Source organism: Hylobates moloch, unplaced genomic scaffold (assembly GCF_009828535.3).
Source record: "Hylobates moloch isolate HMO894 unplaced genomic scaffold, HMol_V3 SCAFFOLD_45, whole genome shotgun sequence".
NCBI classification, from domain to species: domain Eukaryota; kingdom Metazoa; phylum Chordata; class Mammalia; order Primates; family Hylobatidae; genus Hylobates; species Hylobates moloch.
The window spans coordinates 1,233,863-1,250,800 of record NW_026652320.1 but is presented as its reverse complement, the minus strand read 5'-3'; the positions used below and the strand labels follow the sequence as shown (position 1 = coordinate 1,250,800).

General features: G+C 40.3%; 1 protein-coding gene across 3 annotated transcripts in view; it reads right to left on the bottom strand.

The window, feature by feature from the left end:
- LOC116463628 (ubiquitin carboxyl-terminal hydrolase MINDY-2) overlaps positions 1-16,938 on the bottom strand; it is a 93,074-nt gene that overhangs the window by 72,141 nt on the left and 3,995 nt on the right. For all 3 annotated transcript variants that reach the window (XM_032146809.2, XM_032146810.2, XM_058434766.1), the window contains exon 2: positions 3,650-3,707. In XM_032146809.2, coding sequence (XP_032002700.1) covers positions 3,650-3,707 — 58 coding nt within the window. The remainder of the gene's footprint in view (positions 1-3,649; positions 3,708-16,938) is intronic.

The following is a 16,938-nucleotide window of genomic DNA, read 5'->3' as shown; positions in this document are numbered from 1 at the left end:
ACACACACACACACACACACACACACACACACACACACAATTTTGAGACAGGGTCTTGCCCTGTTGCCCAGGGTAGAGTGCAGTGTTGTGATCTTGGCTCACTGCAGCCTCTGGATCCCAGGCCCAAGCAATCCTCTCACCTCAGCCTTCCAAGCAGCTGGGACTACAGGTGCACACCATCACGTGTGGCTAATTTTTGAATTTTTAAGTGGAGATGGGGTCTCACCATATTGCCCAGGCTGGCCTCAAATTCCTGGGTCCAAGACAGGAGCTATATTTTACGAGCTTGAGGGCTGCATGTGGCTAGTGGCTACTAAACTGGACAGCACAGATACAGAACATTCCTATCATTACAGAAATTTTAATTATACAGTGCTGATCTAGACCTCTCCTCTGAACTCAAGATTATATTCCTGATGGCTCCTTTTTTTTTTTTTTTTGAGATGGAGTCTCGCTCTGTCCCCCAGGCTGGAGTGCAGTGGTGCAATCTCAGCTCACTGCAACCTCCACCACCTGGGTTCAAGCCATTCTCCTGCCTCAGCCTCCTGAGTAGTTGGGACTACACGTGCCCGCCACCACTCCCGGCTAATTTTTTGTATTTTTTAGTGGAGACAGGGTTTCACCGTGTTAGCCAGGATGGTCTCGATCTCCTGACCTCATGATCCACCTGCCTCGGCCTCCCAAAGTGCTGAGATTACAGGCATGAGCCACCGCGCCCAGCCTGATGGCTCCATTTTGATGTAAATAAACATCTAAAAACAAAAATCCTGCAATTTCTCCCTAAAAACCTTGCTCCATTTTTTCCTACTTCAGTTTTCCTATTTCCATCCTTCTACTTGTTCAAACCAAAAATGATGAGATAACCCTTGACTCCACTTTCACTCTACATCCAACTGATCAGCAAATTCTGTCAACTCTGTATCCAGAATCTGACCACTTCTTACAAACTTCACTTATTTTACCTTGTTTAAAGCCACCATCTTTTGCTAGTTGTAATAACTTCCTAAATGGTTTTCCCGCTTGTCTTACTCCCCAAGGTCTATTGTCAACATAACTGCTAGGGAATTCTTATTAAATCCCAAGTTAGATCATGTCAGTCCTCTGTTCAAAATCCTCCAATAGCTTCCCAGCTTACTCATGGCGAAAACCAAAATTGCTATTACATCCTTAGGGCCCCATATGATCTGACTGCATCAACTCTCTGATCTCATCTCCTACAAATCCCCTTTGTGTACTCCTTGGCAGTCATATTGGCTATTCCTCAGAATCACCCAGCATATTTCAGCCTTCCCCATAAAATATAAGATAGGAATCACTAACTTTAAGAATCATTTATCAAGCAGAGTCCTATGGGAAAGAAAAAAACTTAAAATAATAATAAAAATAAAAAGAATCACTAAGCTAGCCTAAAAGAGGGACTTTCTTTTTAAGCCAATTTGCAGACATCTAGGCATTCAGAGTAATCTACCCTTAACTATGAGGTCCCTAGCCAGTGAATGGGGATTAAATGATATTAATTATATTTTCTAAAAAGGGTCTTCCTGCCGGGTGCAGTGGCTCATGCCTGTAATCCCAGCACTTTGGGAGGCCAAGGCGGGAGGATCGCTTGAGCCCAGGAGTTCAAGACAAGCCTGGGAAACACAGTGAAACCCGATCTCTACAAAAATAAAACTTGACCAGGCATGGTGGCTCAACGCCTGTAATCCCAGCACTTTGGGAGGCCGAGGTGGGTGGATCACCTGAGGTCAGGAGTTCAAGACAAGCCTGACCAACAAGGAGAAACCCCGTCTCTACTAAAAATACAAAATTAGCCAGGCGTGGTGGCGCATGCCTGTAATCCCAGCTACTCAGGAGGCTGAGGCAGAAGAATCACTTGAACCCAGGAGGTGGAGGTTGCAGTGAGCCGAGATCACGCCATTGCACTCCAGCCTGGGCAACAAGAGTGAAACTCTGTCTCAAAAAAAAAAACAAAAACAACAAAAAAAAACCAAAAACCCAAAAATTAGCTGGGTGTGGTAGCATGTGCATGTAGTCCCAGCTACTCGAAAGGCTGAGGTGGAAGGATCACCTGAGCCTAGGGAGGTCGAGATTGCAGCAAGTCATGATCTGGGCGATAGAGTAAGACTCTGTCTCAAAAGAAAAAAAAAAAAAAGAATCTTCTAAAATTTCCAGTCTCAGTTATATCACTAAGTCTGTATCTCACAAAAAATGAGTTAACTAGTTGTCTAGAAGGGTAGAGACAAATTCACCAGTTGACAAGATTCTTTTTTTCTTTTTTTTTGAGATGGAGTCTCACTTTGTCGCCCAGGCTGGAGTGCAGTGGTGCAATCTCGGCTCACTGCAAGCTACGCCTCCTGGGTTCACACCATTCTCCTGCCTCAGCCTCCCGAGTAGCTGGGACATCAGGTGTCTGCCACCACGCCCAGCTAATTTTTTGTATTTTTTAGTCGAGACGGAGTTTCACCGTGTTAGCCAGGATGTTCTCAATCTCCTGACCTTGTGATCCGCCCGCCTTGGCCTCCCAAAGTGCTAGGATTACAGGCGTGAGCCACCATGCCCGGCCCCAGTTGACAAGATTTCTTAAAAATAAAATTTGTTTTTGTACTTGAGATGAACTCTCACTCCATCACCCAGGCTGGAGAGCAGTGGCATGATATTGGCTCACTGCAACCACCACCTCTTGAGTTCAAGCAATTCTCCCACCTCAGCCTCCCGAATAGTTGGGACTATAGGTGCATGACACCACGCCCGGCTAATTTTTGTATTTTTAGTAGACACAGGGTTTCACCATGTTGGCCAGGCTGGTCTCGAACTAATGACCTCAAGTGATCCACCTGCCTTGGCCTCCCAAAGTGCTGGGATTACAGGCGTGAGCCACCACACCTGGCCTAAATAAAAATTTAATTACTGAAAAAACTGCAAGAATATGGATTGAGATTTCCTATTTGGTAATAGTATAAATATATAAATTCTTATTTGCAGATTGTAAAAGGCCACAATGTGATGTACAACTGCTTGCTCTCTAAACAAGTTCAACTCAATGTAGCCAGTCTACAAACTGTATTACTGGTCTGTTTTGAAATAAGAAGCTTGGAGAAGAATGCAATTTAATACATTACTTCCTTCAACAAGAAAATTTCCCTATAAAAAAACTTCAGTTGAAATAAACAGTGTGCTTACTAATGTAAATATTTTACATCCTAGGAGAAGACTCTATCTCACTGTAGACTGATAACATTTTGTAGATTGGCATAGGTCCATGAATCACACTTTCGGTAGCACTGCTCTAAATCACCTCCTTTATCTTTAATTCAAGTCTACCCAATATTTTTGAACACTTTCTACATGCAATGTCAGCGATTCTGTGCCATCTCCCATTCTACAATTTATTGGGATTAAGATGTATCTTGTTTTCTAGACGTTACCTAGATTCCTTATGGGTATTACAGAATTTTAATGCTGGTCAGAAAGAAGACTATACCATCTAAGAACAGTAACATACTGATAAAAATTTTTAATTAGCAGATTCAAAACTATAATTTTAAAATACATTATATAATAGCACTTCAGAAAGGTGAGACTGGGTAATAAACTAGCTTTGAAAACTTTTGTTTTGAAAGAGATATAAAATCCACTTTTCAACACTAACCTAAATATTCCATCAGCTGCTCAGCAGTTATGATTTCCATCATCGGTGGAAGTTTCACCTGAAAAAGAAAATATTATTTCTATAAAATTAAATGTTTTAGGTGACTAAAGTGTTTCTTGCAGTCAGAAACACAAATACTTATGTCTATATTATGTCTCTACTATACTTACACATTAACATTCACATATATTAGAATCTTTATAGCCAGTCTTTTTTCTTTTATTTTTTGAGACGGAGTCTCGCTCTGTTGCCCAGGCTGGAGTGCAGTGGCGCAATCTCGGCTCACTCCAAGCTCCGCCTCCCGGGTTCACGCCATTCTCCTGCCTCAGCCTTCCGAGTAGCTGGGACTACAGGCGCCTGCCACCACCACCACACCTGGATAATTTTTTTGTATTTTTAGTAGAGACGGGGTTCTATGTGTTAGCCAGGATGGTCTCAATCTCCTGACCTTGTGATCCACCTGCCTTGGCCTCCCAAAGTGCTGGGATTACAGGCGTGAGCCACCGCGCCCAGCCTATAACCAGTCTTTACTGTATTATTCTATTTATTAGGTTGGTGCAAAAGTAATTGCGGTTTTTGCTATTAAAAGTAATGCAAAGCTTAAAAACAGGGAAAATTTAACTATATTGTTTAGAGCTGCACACATAGGAGATAAAACTATTAAGAAGTAAAGAAATGGGCTGGGCACAGTGGCTCACGCCTGTAATCCCAACACTTTGGGAGGCCAAGGTGGGCGGATCAGTTGAGGTCAGGAGTTCGAGACCAGCCTGGCCAACATGGTGAAACCTCTGGCCTGGGCAACAGAGTAAAAAAAAAAAAAGTAAAGAAATGGGCTGGGCATATTGGCTCACGCCAGTAATCCCAGCACTTTGGGAGGCCGAGGCAGGTGGATCACCTGAGGTCGGGACTTCAAGACCAGCCTAGCCAACATGGTGAAACCCTGCCTCTACTAAAACTACAAAAATTAGCTGGGCGTGGTGGCACATGCTAATAATCCCAGCTACTTGGGAGGGTGAGGCAGGAGAATCACTTGGACCCGGGAGGTGGAGGTTGCAGTGAGCCAAGATTGCACCATTGCACTCCAGCCTGGGTGACAAGAGTGCGAATCCATCTCAATAAAAAATAAATTACTAAGTAAAGAAATGGATGCTATAAAAAATCAAGATTATGGTTATCCCTAGTGGTAACAGAAGGAGTTATAGTTGGAAAGGGGCTTTTAAGGGGATTCTGAGGTGCTGACAATGCTCTATTCTTTGACCTTCTTGACCTGCAATGGTAGTTCCAATGATGTTTGCTTTATAATAATTTATTAAACTGGACATCTGTTTTATGTATTTTTCTATGTGTTATATTTCACAATAAAAAGGTTAGAAGTAAATAGATACGTTACAGTGGTATTTAAACTAAAAACCCCAGAAAATCCATTAAAATTAATTCAGCTGCAACAACACATTAGTCTAAATCAATTTTTCAAATGTGTTGTCAAATGAATGACATGGATATTACAGTCAATTATTGTAAATACTTTAACTGACAGTCACGAGCACACTCCAGGGTATATTTATAGACTAAGAGAAAAAATAAATACTGTAGGATGGAAACTCAAATTGCTATATCAGTGATAGAAGAATAGTAACGTTGTTAAAAATTCTTCAGCAATTATTTTGTGTTCAACCAAGGAAATCCTTTAAATCAGCAGTTTCTCCAACAATTCCCCCAAATGTTGAAAAAGGTCCTCTAGGTGTTTATGTTATCAAATGTAATAATGTCACAATTTTGTTTTAATCAACAAGTAAAATAAGTTTTTAAAAAAATCTCTATAAAACAGAATGGTTTAGGCTGGGCGCGGTGGCTCACGCTTGTAATCCCAGCACTTTGGGAGGCTGAGGCGGGTGGATCACGAGGTCAGGAGATCGAGACCACGGTGAAACCCCGTCTCTACTAAAAATACAAAAAAATTAGCCGGGCGTGGTGGCGGGCGCCTGTAGTCCCAGCTACTCGGAGAGGCTGAGGCAGGAGAATGGCGTGAACCTGGAAGGCGGAGCTTGAAGTGAGCCGAGATTGCGCCACTGCACTCCTGCCTGGGAGACAGAGCGAGACTCCATCTCAAAAAAAAAACAACAACAACAACAACAACAACAAAAAACCCAGAATGGTTTGAAGCCCTCTGTAAGCATACATGACAGTCAATGGTTATATTTAGTCATCCAGTAGATTTATTATTCAGTAAAAACCAAGAGATGTCTTTGAAGTTTGATCATCATTTCATTCTAAATTATTTTTATTCTCTGTAACATTTTTAAATAATTTCAGGTCAAGCCTGGTGGCTCACACCTGTAATCCAGGAGGCTGAGGTGGGCAGATCACTTGAGGTCAGGAGTATAAGACCAGCCTGGCCAACTTGGTGAAACACCGACTCTACTAAAAAAACACAAAAATTAGCCAGGTGTGGTGGCACACACCTGCAGTCCCAGCTACTTGGGAGACTGAGGCAGGAGAATTGCTTGAACCCAGGTGGCGGAGGCTTCAATGAGCAGAGATCGTGCCACTACGCTCCAGCCTGGGTGACAGAGTGAGACTCTGTTTAAAAAAAAAAAAAAAAAAAAAAAAAATTCAATAGATCATTTTTTAAAAGCAGTTTTAGGGTTTACAGAAAAACTGGGCAGAAAGTACAGAGAGTTCCCATATATGGTATTTTTAAATTGAAACTCTGGCAAATTACTGTCGACTGTCTGTTTTTCTAAATAAACTTTTTTCTGGAACACAGTCCCTCTCATTTGTTAATGTACCATTTCTGGCTGCTTTTGCACTACAATGCAGAGATGAATCTGTGCAGCAGAGACTGTATGGCATGCAAAGCCTAAAATATTAGTATTTACTCTCTGATCCTTTACAGAAAAAGTTTGCTGATCTCTGCATTAGATGATTTTTTTTTTAGAAGCAAATACACAAATATTTCAACTCACTTACTTACAAGCAAAGTCAGTAGTATATTCATTTCCTGAATCATAGCCAGTAAAGTACTTTGGATGTTTATTAAAACTAAGAAGTGCCTGCTTCACACTAATACTGTGGAGCCATCCACAGATCTTAATTATTTTTTTAACCATTTAAGATCTTCCCAAAAGCTTGCTTCTTTTTTTTTTGCTTTCCTTCACCACCATCACTTCAAAAGCAAGTGCCAAGGGTTTTGTTAATGACCTAATAAGGCTTGTACTCCTTTGTCTTTTTAGATTTTTTCAAAGGAGAAACAGGTTATGAGATAGTTGGCTGAGAATACAGAATTAACAGTTGTGGCAGTCTGTCTGAATTTCTAAATTTTATGTTTTACAATGAAAAAAATAACAGGCTGGGTGCGGTGGCTCACGTCTATAGTCCCAGCACTTTGGGAGGCTGAAGTGAAAGGATCACTTGAACCCAGGAGTTTGAGACCAGCCTAAGCAATATAGGGAGACCCTGTCCCTACAGAAAAAGTCCCAAAACAAACAACAAAACTTAGCCAGGTGTGGTGGCACGTGCCTGTAGTTCCAGCTATTTGGGAGGCTGAGGTGGGAGCATCACTTGAGCCCAGGAATTTGAAGCTGCAGTGAGTTGCTATCATGCCACTGCACTCCAGCCTGGGCAACAGAGAGAGACCCTATCTCAAAAAAAAAAAAAAAAACAAAAAAAAACAAAAAAAGAGAAAGAAAGAAAAGAAAAAAAAATGACAAATCAAGTATGACCTCTTTTAGTAATTATCTACAACATAAAATAAATGAGTACTTTAACATATACAAAGGTACTTGGAAGGCACTTTAAGTAGTTTAAATATTCTTCCTAAAATTTGAGCAAAGTATCTCAACATATATTAAAAAATAGCTCCCAATTAATAGAGGCCAAATAAATTTTTATTATCTAGGAAAATGTCCTACCCTATAAATATTACCGAATTTAACTAGATTTCCTGAGGAAACTATTATTTTTAAGACATCATGTTCTCACTGTCCTCCAGGCTGGATCGCAGTGGCAGGATCACGGCACACTGCAGCCTTGACCTCCCCAGCTCAAGCAATCCTCCCACCTGAGCCTCCCAAATAGCTGAAACTATAGGCATGCACCACCACACTTGGCTAATTTTTGTATTTTTTGTAGAGGTGGGGTTTCACCACGTTGCCCAAGCTGGTCTTGAACTCCTGGACTCGTGCAATCCTCCCACCTCAGCCTCCCAAATTGCTGGGATTACAGGTGTGAGCCACCGCACTCGGCCCTGGAAAATTATTAATATAAGCACAAGAATATTTAAATTAATAAAACAAAATAGCTACTCCAACTCCAAATATTCCACTATAAGGTAAAACCTCAAAAATTTAGCCCAATTATTCTATCGTACAGGCTGGAGTCCAGTGGCTAAATCATGGCTCATTGTAGCCTCAACCTCCCTGGGCTCAGGTAATCCTCCCACCTCCATCTCCCAAGTAGCTGGGACCACAGGTGTGCACCACCATGCTTGGCTAATTTTTTGTATTTTTTGTAGAGATGGGGTTTTGACATGTTGACCAAACTCCTGGACTCAAGCAGGTGCCCAAACTTCTGCTTAAATCTGCCTGCCTCAGCCTCCTAAAGTGCTGGGATTACAGGTGTAAACCACCGTGCCCGGACCATTCTGTAATTCTTAATCATCTAAAGAGTAAAGTAAATTTGGGAATAGACTCAAACAAGACCAAAAACAGTAACAACAAAACCTTCTGTTTAAACTGTAATTGAAATCTTAAACAGGAATGTAAAACATCCTAAGAGTGATATGCCAAGGTTTTGACACCTGTGATTTTGATAATCCAAAGGAAAAGATAAATGCAGGGGACTCAGCAATAACTAAGAAATAAGAAGCAGTTTATATAGGTGATGGCAAGTACAAAAATTACTACTAGCCAAATAATGTGTTTAAATGCTTAACAATTAGAATACCAATATAATAAGTATTCAACAACACACAGTTTCAGTTCCAACACCTCTCCGAAGTTGGGAAGATATTTGAGAAAATATAAAATTGAGTATTTCCCAGTCTCTGCTCTTTAGAAAAGAGAAGTCAGGGGCCAGGCAGAGTCGCTCACTCCACTCCAGCACTTTGGGAGGCCGAGGTGGGCGGATCACCTGAGGTTAGGAGTTCAAGACCAGCCTGGCTAACATGGTGAAATCCCAACTCTACTAAAAATACAAACAATTAGCGAGGCATGGTGGCAGGCGTCTGTAATCCCAGCTACTCAGGAGGCTGAGGGAGGACAATCACTTGGGCCCGGGACGCAGAGGCTGCAGTGAGCCAAGACCATGCCACTGCACTCCAGCCTGGGTGACAGAGCAAGACTCTGTCTCAAAAAAAAAAAAACAAAAGAAAAAGAAAATAAAAAAAAAAGAAAAAAATTAAATATATTGAACATCTACTAATTGTCATTCAATTTTATGTTACCTGAATCCTCAGCAATCCTATGAAGCAGGCATTATTACCTCCATTCAAAGAATAAACTAAGGCTTTAAAAAGTTAATTTAGCCAAAGTAAGTAGAAGTACTGTGATGGAAAGCGAGATCAGACATCAAAACAATTACCTTTTCCATTATACCAATACTCACAGACTTTTTTAAGAACAGCAGAACACTTTCTGCTCAATGAAATCTTATATAAAACATCATCTGAAACATATTTTAAATCAATAATTGATAGAACTTTGTGACCAATGAAAAGTGGAGCACAATGGGGAAAGAATAATCAAAGTTGACTCTAAGGCTCAGGAAACTCTAAAAATTAAGATCCATACAATTGATAACAATGGAAATTTGGCAAGTGAAGATAAGTTTGTAGAAGAAAATGATGTCTGCTTTGGAACTGTGACATTTTTAGTTTGACATTCAAACAGGGAGTTGAGTTTGGAACACAGAAGATAACATTTTTATATTGCAGTCTATTTTTGCATTACTTATGTATGGCAAAATGGATGCACTAAATAATAGTAAAAATTTCACTAATTTGAAATATGCAGTGTATATACACGTATGTGTGTATATATGTAGCATTTATATATTCAGCATGAATATGTAATATTCATGATTTTTTAGTTGAAATTGTAAAGAAATTATTCTTTAGAAAATATTAGAAGTATTAATGGGAATCAAAGAGAAGCTTTACCCACTTTTTTCAAAATAAGGACTCAAAAACTTAAGGATTCTTTTAACATGCCTTTAATTCTGGCTCCAGCAAATAAAAATTTAAGTATTATAAGCTATTACACATCATGCTTTACATTTTAATTTCTTGTATGTACTATTCATTTACTACTAATAATATAATACTAAAAAATACTCAAATTCAGACTTTTTAGTAAATCTAATTGGCTTTCTACTTGCCATCAGTATTTCTTTCTTTTTTTTTTTTCTTTTTTGAGATGGAGTCTCGCTCTGTCACCCAGGCTGGAGTGCAGTGACGCGATCTCAGCTCACAGCAAACTCCGTCTCCTGGGTTCAAGCAATTCTCTGCCTCAGCCTCCCGAGTAGCTGAGATTACAGGCGCCCGCCACCATACATGGCTAATTTTTGCATTTTTAGTAAAGACAGTGTTTCACCATCTTGGCCAGGCTGGTCTTGAACTCCTGACTGTGATCCACCTGCCTTGGCCTCCCAAAGTGCTTGGATTACAGGCATGAGCCACTGCGCTTTGCCACCATCAGTATCTCAAAACAGGAACATTTTATGAGACAACCCACAAGTTAAAAAGGCTTTGAAACTCTGAAACACTTTTATCAGTTTTTATCATAATTTAAACCCTATCCTCAGAGTAAGACCAAGGCCTATTTAAAACTGTCAGAAACTGCAGATATATTCACACATATTAAATTTGCAGGAATGTCTTATTTTATATGCATTTCAAAGTATTTTAGAGCAACAAAGAATGTTGTTGCAGCGAGATTTATTAATAAAAGATTTACTAGTAGGCTACGTGTGGTGGCTCATGCCTGTAATCCTAGCACTTTGGGAGGCCAAGGTGGGCTGATCGCCTGAGGTCAGGAGTTCAAGACCAGCCTGGCCAACATGGTAAAACCCTGTCTCTACTATAAATACAAAACAATTAGCTGGGCGTGGGGGCAGGTGTCTGTAATCTCGGGTACTTGGGATGCTGAGGCAGGAGAATAGCTTGAACCCAGAAGGTGGAGGCTGCAATGAGCTAAGACCACACCATTGCACTCCAGCCTGGGCAACAAGAATGAAACACTGTCTGGAAAAAAAAAAAATTAACTTGTAAAAGAAGGCATCTTCCATTCAGAATTCACTATTTATATTTAAGAAGCTCAGCAAGCTTACTATGCTGAAAAATCTCCCCCCCAATAAAACTTTTACATTAATTGCTTGAAAGACAGATGAGAATAGGGTAAGACAAGAGACCATTTTGAAGGCTACTAAGGTAGTCCAGGTGAGAGATGAAGGCCTGAACTAGGGTAGTAGCAGTAGAAACAGAAGTTACTAATTACTGAAAAATATCCAAGAATATATTTAATAAACTACCATGGGAAAGGCCAGCTTATTCACCGTAGTACCCCAAAGACACTCTGAAACTAGAAGTGTCAGACACTTCAGAAGACATAAGATAAAGTACAGAGAGCTAAAAACCGGAGTTTGTATAAAGACCAACTGGTACCAAGATCCCAGGATTCGATCTAAGGAATCATGAAGTCCATCTCTGCTTCTCTGACTTTATCATTGGCTCTCCCACCCTGTTTTGCCCCAGACCTATTGTCCACCAGACTTATTGCTATCTTGAACTTTATCTTCCCAATCAATCATCTTGAGTGAGAGCTCTGGTTCTAGAGTGGGTGATAGTCTTACCTTGGGCTAGTCATTTAAACTTTATGCACTTGAATTTTCTTTCTTTCTTTTTTGAGATGGAGTTTCGCTCTTGTTGCCCAGGCTGGAGTGCAATGGCGCGATCTCGGCTCACTGCAACCTCCCTCCCAGGTTAAAGTGATTCTCCTGCCTCAGCCTCCTGAGTAGCTGGGATTACAGGCATGCGCCACCACGCCCGGCTAATTTTGTATTTTTACTAGAGAAGGGGTTTCTCCATGTTGGTCAGGCTGGTCTCAAACTCCTGACCTCAAGTGATCCGCCTGCCTCGGCCTCCCAAAGTGCTGGGATTATGGTGTGAGCCAACCACACCCAGCCTCAATTTTCTATATATATAAAATAAGAACAACAGTCTACATAAGGATTTCATGATGTGGTTGAGAAACTTAAAAGAGAAAACATACAATGCATGTAAAATAATGCACAGTATCTGGACACAAAAATAATTGAGCACTTACTATTATTATTCAAAGCCCTTATGTTTGCTAGTACCACCTGTGCCCAAATGTCCTTCACCTGGGACTCAACAGACAAGGTTGGATGGGGAGTGAGAAGGTTTTTAACTAAAAGACTACTCATATCAAGGGGAGAAGAAAAAATGAACACACCCATCACTATTAGAGGGCAACTCCTACTGGCAATATTTATACTCTCCTCAGCGCTTGTCTACCTTGTCTTACAAATCCAGAGTTACAACACCAATTCTAATTCTTGGAGGAGACTGGGAATGAAAGCCTCAGAAATGTTACTTAAGTCTTTTGTGTAAACAAAACCCCACAATTGTGTGAAGTTTTAATCTCTTTTTACAGGATCTATATTTAAAAACAAGGTGGGCAGAGGCTAAGATGGAACCTTTGGCTCACCATCTGTTTTTCCCTTTTTATAAGTAATAAACACACTTGGAAAACCTCAAAAGAGCTCTGTGCTACTTCAGGAAGAGAAAATTTGTGTGATTACAATGTTTCTGCAAGTCACAGGAAAAAGCATAACGTAGATGGAAGCTAGAAGAGTCTGTGAAAGGATCTGAGGGAAAAAAGTCATCAAGGAGGGAGGGAGAAATAGAGCAAAAACTCAGCCCTGGCAAGAGGCTAACCTTCATGGTGCCTCACTTTGCAGGTGATAATGAGACAAGAGCATATGTCCATTTGAACTTTGAATTTTCTGTTAACAGCCTTTTGTTCATTTTGCCATTGTGCTGCTTACCTTTTTCTAATTTATAAGGGCTCTTTGTAAATTAAGAAATTAGGGTTGGCCATGGTGACTCACGCCTGTAATCCCAGCACTCTGGGAGGCCGAGGCAGGATTACTTGAGGCCAGGAGTTCAAGGCCAGACTGGACAACATGGCAAGACACATCTCTACAGAAAAAAAAAAAATTGGTTGGGCACAGTGACTCACGCCTGTAATCTTAATACTTTGGGAGGCTGAGGCGGGCAGATCACTTGAGGTCAGGAGTTCAAGACCAGCTGGCCAACATGGTGAAACCCTATCTCTACTAAAAATACAAAAATTAGCCAGAAACTGCGTGAACCCAGGAGGCAGAGGTTGCAGAGAGCTAAGATCGTGCCACTGCACTCCAGCCTGGGCGACTAAATGAGACTCCGTCTCAAAAAAAAAAAAAAAAAAAATTAGGTGGGCATGGTAGCACACACCTGTGGTCCCAGTTACTCAGGAGGCTGAGGTGGGAGGATTGCTTGAGCTCGGGAGGTCGAGGCTATACGGAGCCATGATTGCGCCACCACACTCCAGCCTGGGTGACAGAATGATAGTCTATCTCAAAAAAAGAAAAAAAAAAAAAAGGAAATTAGCCCTTAGACATAAAATCTGGCAAATAGTTCCTTTAGTTTAGTATGTTTTGATTTAGTTTATGGTGAGGGTTTTTTTTTGGTGTGTGTCTGTTTTTTTTTTTTAAGTTTTTTTATATTTTACAGAATCAAATATATTAATCCTTATTTTACAGTTTCTAGGTTTGATGTTTGGAGAAACCAACTTTATATAAAAAAATCCTGCTTCAGGACCCTGGCATTCCTCCCATGACTTGGAACAGGAGATAATCTCAGCTTATACTAAGAAAAGAAAAAGACTGGGAAAAGAATTCCCTACCAAAAAGAGTTAAGGAGAGGAGATGTGTTTCCAGCATCTTAAATTAGTGCATTCATTCTTCTACTAAAATGCTATACAATGACTACATATTGCAATACTCTTATCTTCTCTATCACAATGCATAGTATAGGTTACATGTAAGTTTTCTGTATGTTGGCCTCAGAACCTATAACATTCTTTCTAAAATAAAAAAAAAGTATAACCAAGTAGGGATTCCCTCTATTACTAAAGAAATATCGGCCGGGCGCGGTGGCTCACGCATGTAATCCCAGTACTTTGGGAGGCCGAGGCGGGCGGATCACGAGGTCAGGAGATCGAGACCACGGTGAAACCCCGTCTCTACTAAAAATACAAAAAATTAGCTGGGCGTGGTGGTGGGCACCTGTAGTCCCAGCTACTCCAGAGGCTGAGGCAGGAGAATGGCGTGAACACGGGAGGCAGAGCTTGCAGTGAGCCGAGATTGCGCCACTGCACTCCAGCCTGGGTGACAGAGCGAGACTCTGTCTCAAAAAAAAAAAAGAAATATCTTCATAAGCACTAAAATATATATGTTATATACTTTCTGACTTAACTTCATAAACACCTAATTACATGGGTCACAGCCCTCAAATATACCTATAAATAGCATTTATTACAGCTAAAATAAGATTTTTAAAAACTATTAAAAATCAAATATAGTCAAAAAGAAGCAAAATAAAAATGTATTCTAAGTCATACATTTTGATAAATTTACCTGGTATAACTTGTAATTTGAGCCCAGGAGTTTGAGACTAGCTGGGGCAATATAGTGAGACCCTGTCTCCATAAAAAAACAATAAAAAGGAAAAATACAGAGGTAGATGAAACTATCTCTTGAAAATGAGAAGTAAACAGAATTACAAATTTGAGCTTGAATTAAATGTAATAAATAGATTTCTTTCTTTCTTGATGTTAGAGCATCACAGCTCAACTATTTAATAGATTTTCTTTTTTTACAATTAAAAAAAGTTTTTTTTTTCTTTTATAGAGATGGGGTCTCATTGTGTTGACCAGGCTGGTCTCAAACTCCTGGGCTCAACTGATCCTCTGGCCTTGGCCTCCCAAAGTGCTAGGATTACAGGTGTTAGCCCCAGTGCTTAGCCAACTATTTAATAGATTATGAATGATCACCTACTCTCTATCAGTTCTGAACCAATACTTTCAACTCAGTCCTTACTCTGTTTGATCATTTTTACTGTCACTTCTCATCCAGAGCCACTACACTTATTCCTTTGCTCAAATCCTCCCAGTTTGTTCAGTCTATTGATTTTCTAATAATTTCAGATGTTCAGCTGTTTTCACTTTCAATTCTCTAATTCTTCCCCCTATACCCCAGGTGTCAGTTCTTGAAAGAAAAGCCCAAGTCTTGATAACTCTAACCGGTCATTCTTCCTGCTCCTATTTCCAGACATAAGCGAACTAGGGAAAGACCAAAAACAAAGCAAAACTGATATGCTAATAGTTTTTAAAGAAAACCTCAATTTATCCATGCTACTAATTGGCAGTCTTTCTGTTTGTGCCTCAAATTCCTAAGCATAATCTCCACTGAGATCCTCCTTTAAAATGTAATATACTTTTCTCACAAAATTCACCCCGTCAAATGCTTTCCAATCTTACTTATTAATGAGTTCAATAGTTACTACTTATGAGTTCAATGGTTATTTTGCCAAACTGAAAAATATGAGGCTTCAATTTTCATCTACCTCTCTTTTTTTCCTTATTATTATTGTTTTTTTTACAGAGATGGGGGTCTCACTATATTGCCCCAGCTGGTCTCAAACTCCTGGGGTCAAGCAAGCCTCCTGTCTTAGCCTCCCACAATGCTGGGATTACAGGCATGAGCCACCACACACGGCCTACCTCTCTATCTTAACGTGACTTTGTCTCTGTATTTTTCTTGTTCCATTCCTCCCACTACTTCAGAAAATACGGTTGTTGTTCCTTTCCTCTAAAGAGAACTGAGGATTCCATGTTATCCTGACTTTTCAGTGACCTTGTCCCTACACCTGTCATTTTCAGCAGAATCTTCCCTACTCCATTAGCTCTCTGATGCTGCTGCATTTGACAATAGTAATGTACTACATTTTTATTACATTCTCTTTCCCTGAATACTATCATGACATTGCCCTATTTCTAGTTCTCATTCCACATCTCAAATTGTGCCTATGCTGGTTTTTCACTCTCTCACCCTTAATATTCTTCCCCTCCTCCCCCAATTTAATCTTTATTCCTCTGTTTTCTCTCTGTCTCCTGGAGAATTAGGTAGGGGAGGAGAGGGAATGGGGAAACTGAGGCAGGATGGAGCGGATGTTTCTGCTCCATCAGAAACAATTTGTCACTCTCACATATATTGGGATGGAAAAAAAGTTGAGAACTATTGCTCCCTACTCTCTGGAGAATTCATTTAGTCTCAGAACTACCACATTTACTCTATGTAGCAATTCCCCAATTTGATTGTTCTTTATAATTTTATAGCCTCTTGCAGGTGGATCACCTGAGGTCAGGAGTTCGAGACCAGCCAGGCCAACATGGTGAAACCCTGTCTCTACTAAAAATACAAAATTAGCCGGTGTGGTGGCACACGCCTGTAGTCCAGCTAATCGAGAGGCTGAGACAGGAGAATCACTTGAACCCAGGAGGCAGAGGCTGCAGTGAGCCGAGATCCTGCCACTGGACTCCAGCCTGGGCAAGACAGAGTGAGACTCTGTCTCAGAAAAAAAAAAAAAATTTAGCCTCTTTCCTGAGACCCAGTCCATGCTTCTAACAGCATAATGAACATTTACATTTTTATGTCCCAGTACTGGACATTTCCAACTCAACACAACCAAACTTTGGCATCGAGTTTCCCATCTAAAATAATTCCCTTCATACCTTCCCCATCTTTGGAAAGATCCAGCCAATCTCTATTACCCAGGTTTGAGAAATGGTGTTACTGCCTTCACTTCTAATAGCCATCACTGGGAGAAGTCATCATTGGGAACACTACATTATCCTCATCAAAGAGAGGGGGCAAAGAACTCTCTAACCAAAGCGCTATCCGCATCAATTCTTCCTGCTACACTCACTACAGTCTTACTTCTAGCCTAATATCAAAGTAAAAGACCACTTTCTTCATGTCATTTCTTTATCTAGCAATTTATAATAGCTCCAATATCAGCTATATATAAAGTCTAAACACCTATAGCAATGGATCCTCTGAAATCTGACAACAACCTTCACATCCCATTTACTATTTTTCTCTACTAAAGCATTTCTCAAACTTTTTGTTCTCAGAGCCCTTTACAGTCTTAAAAATGATTGAGGACC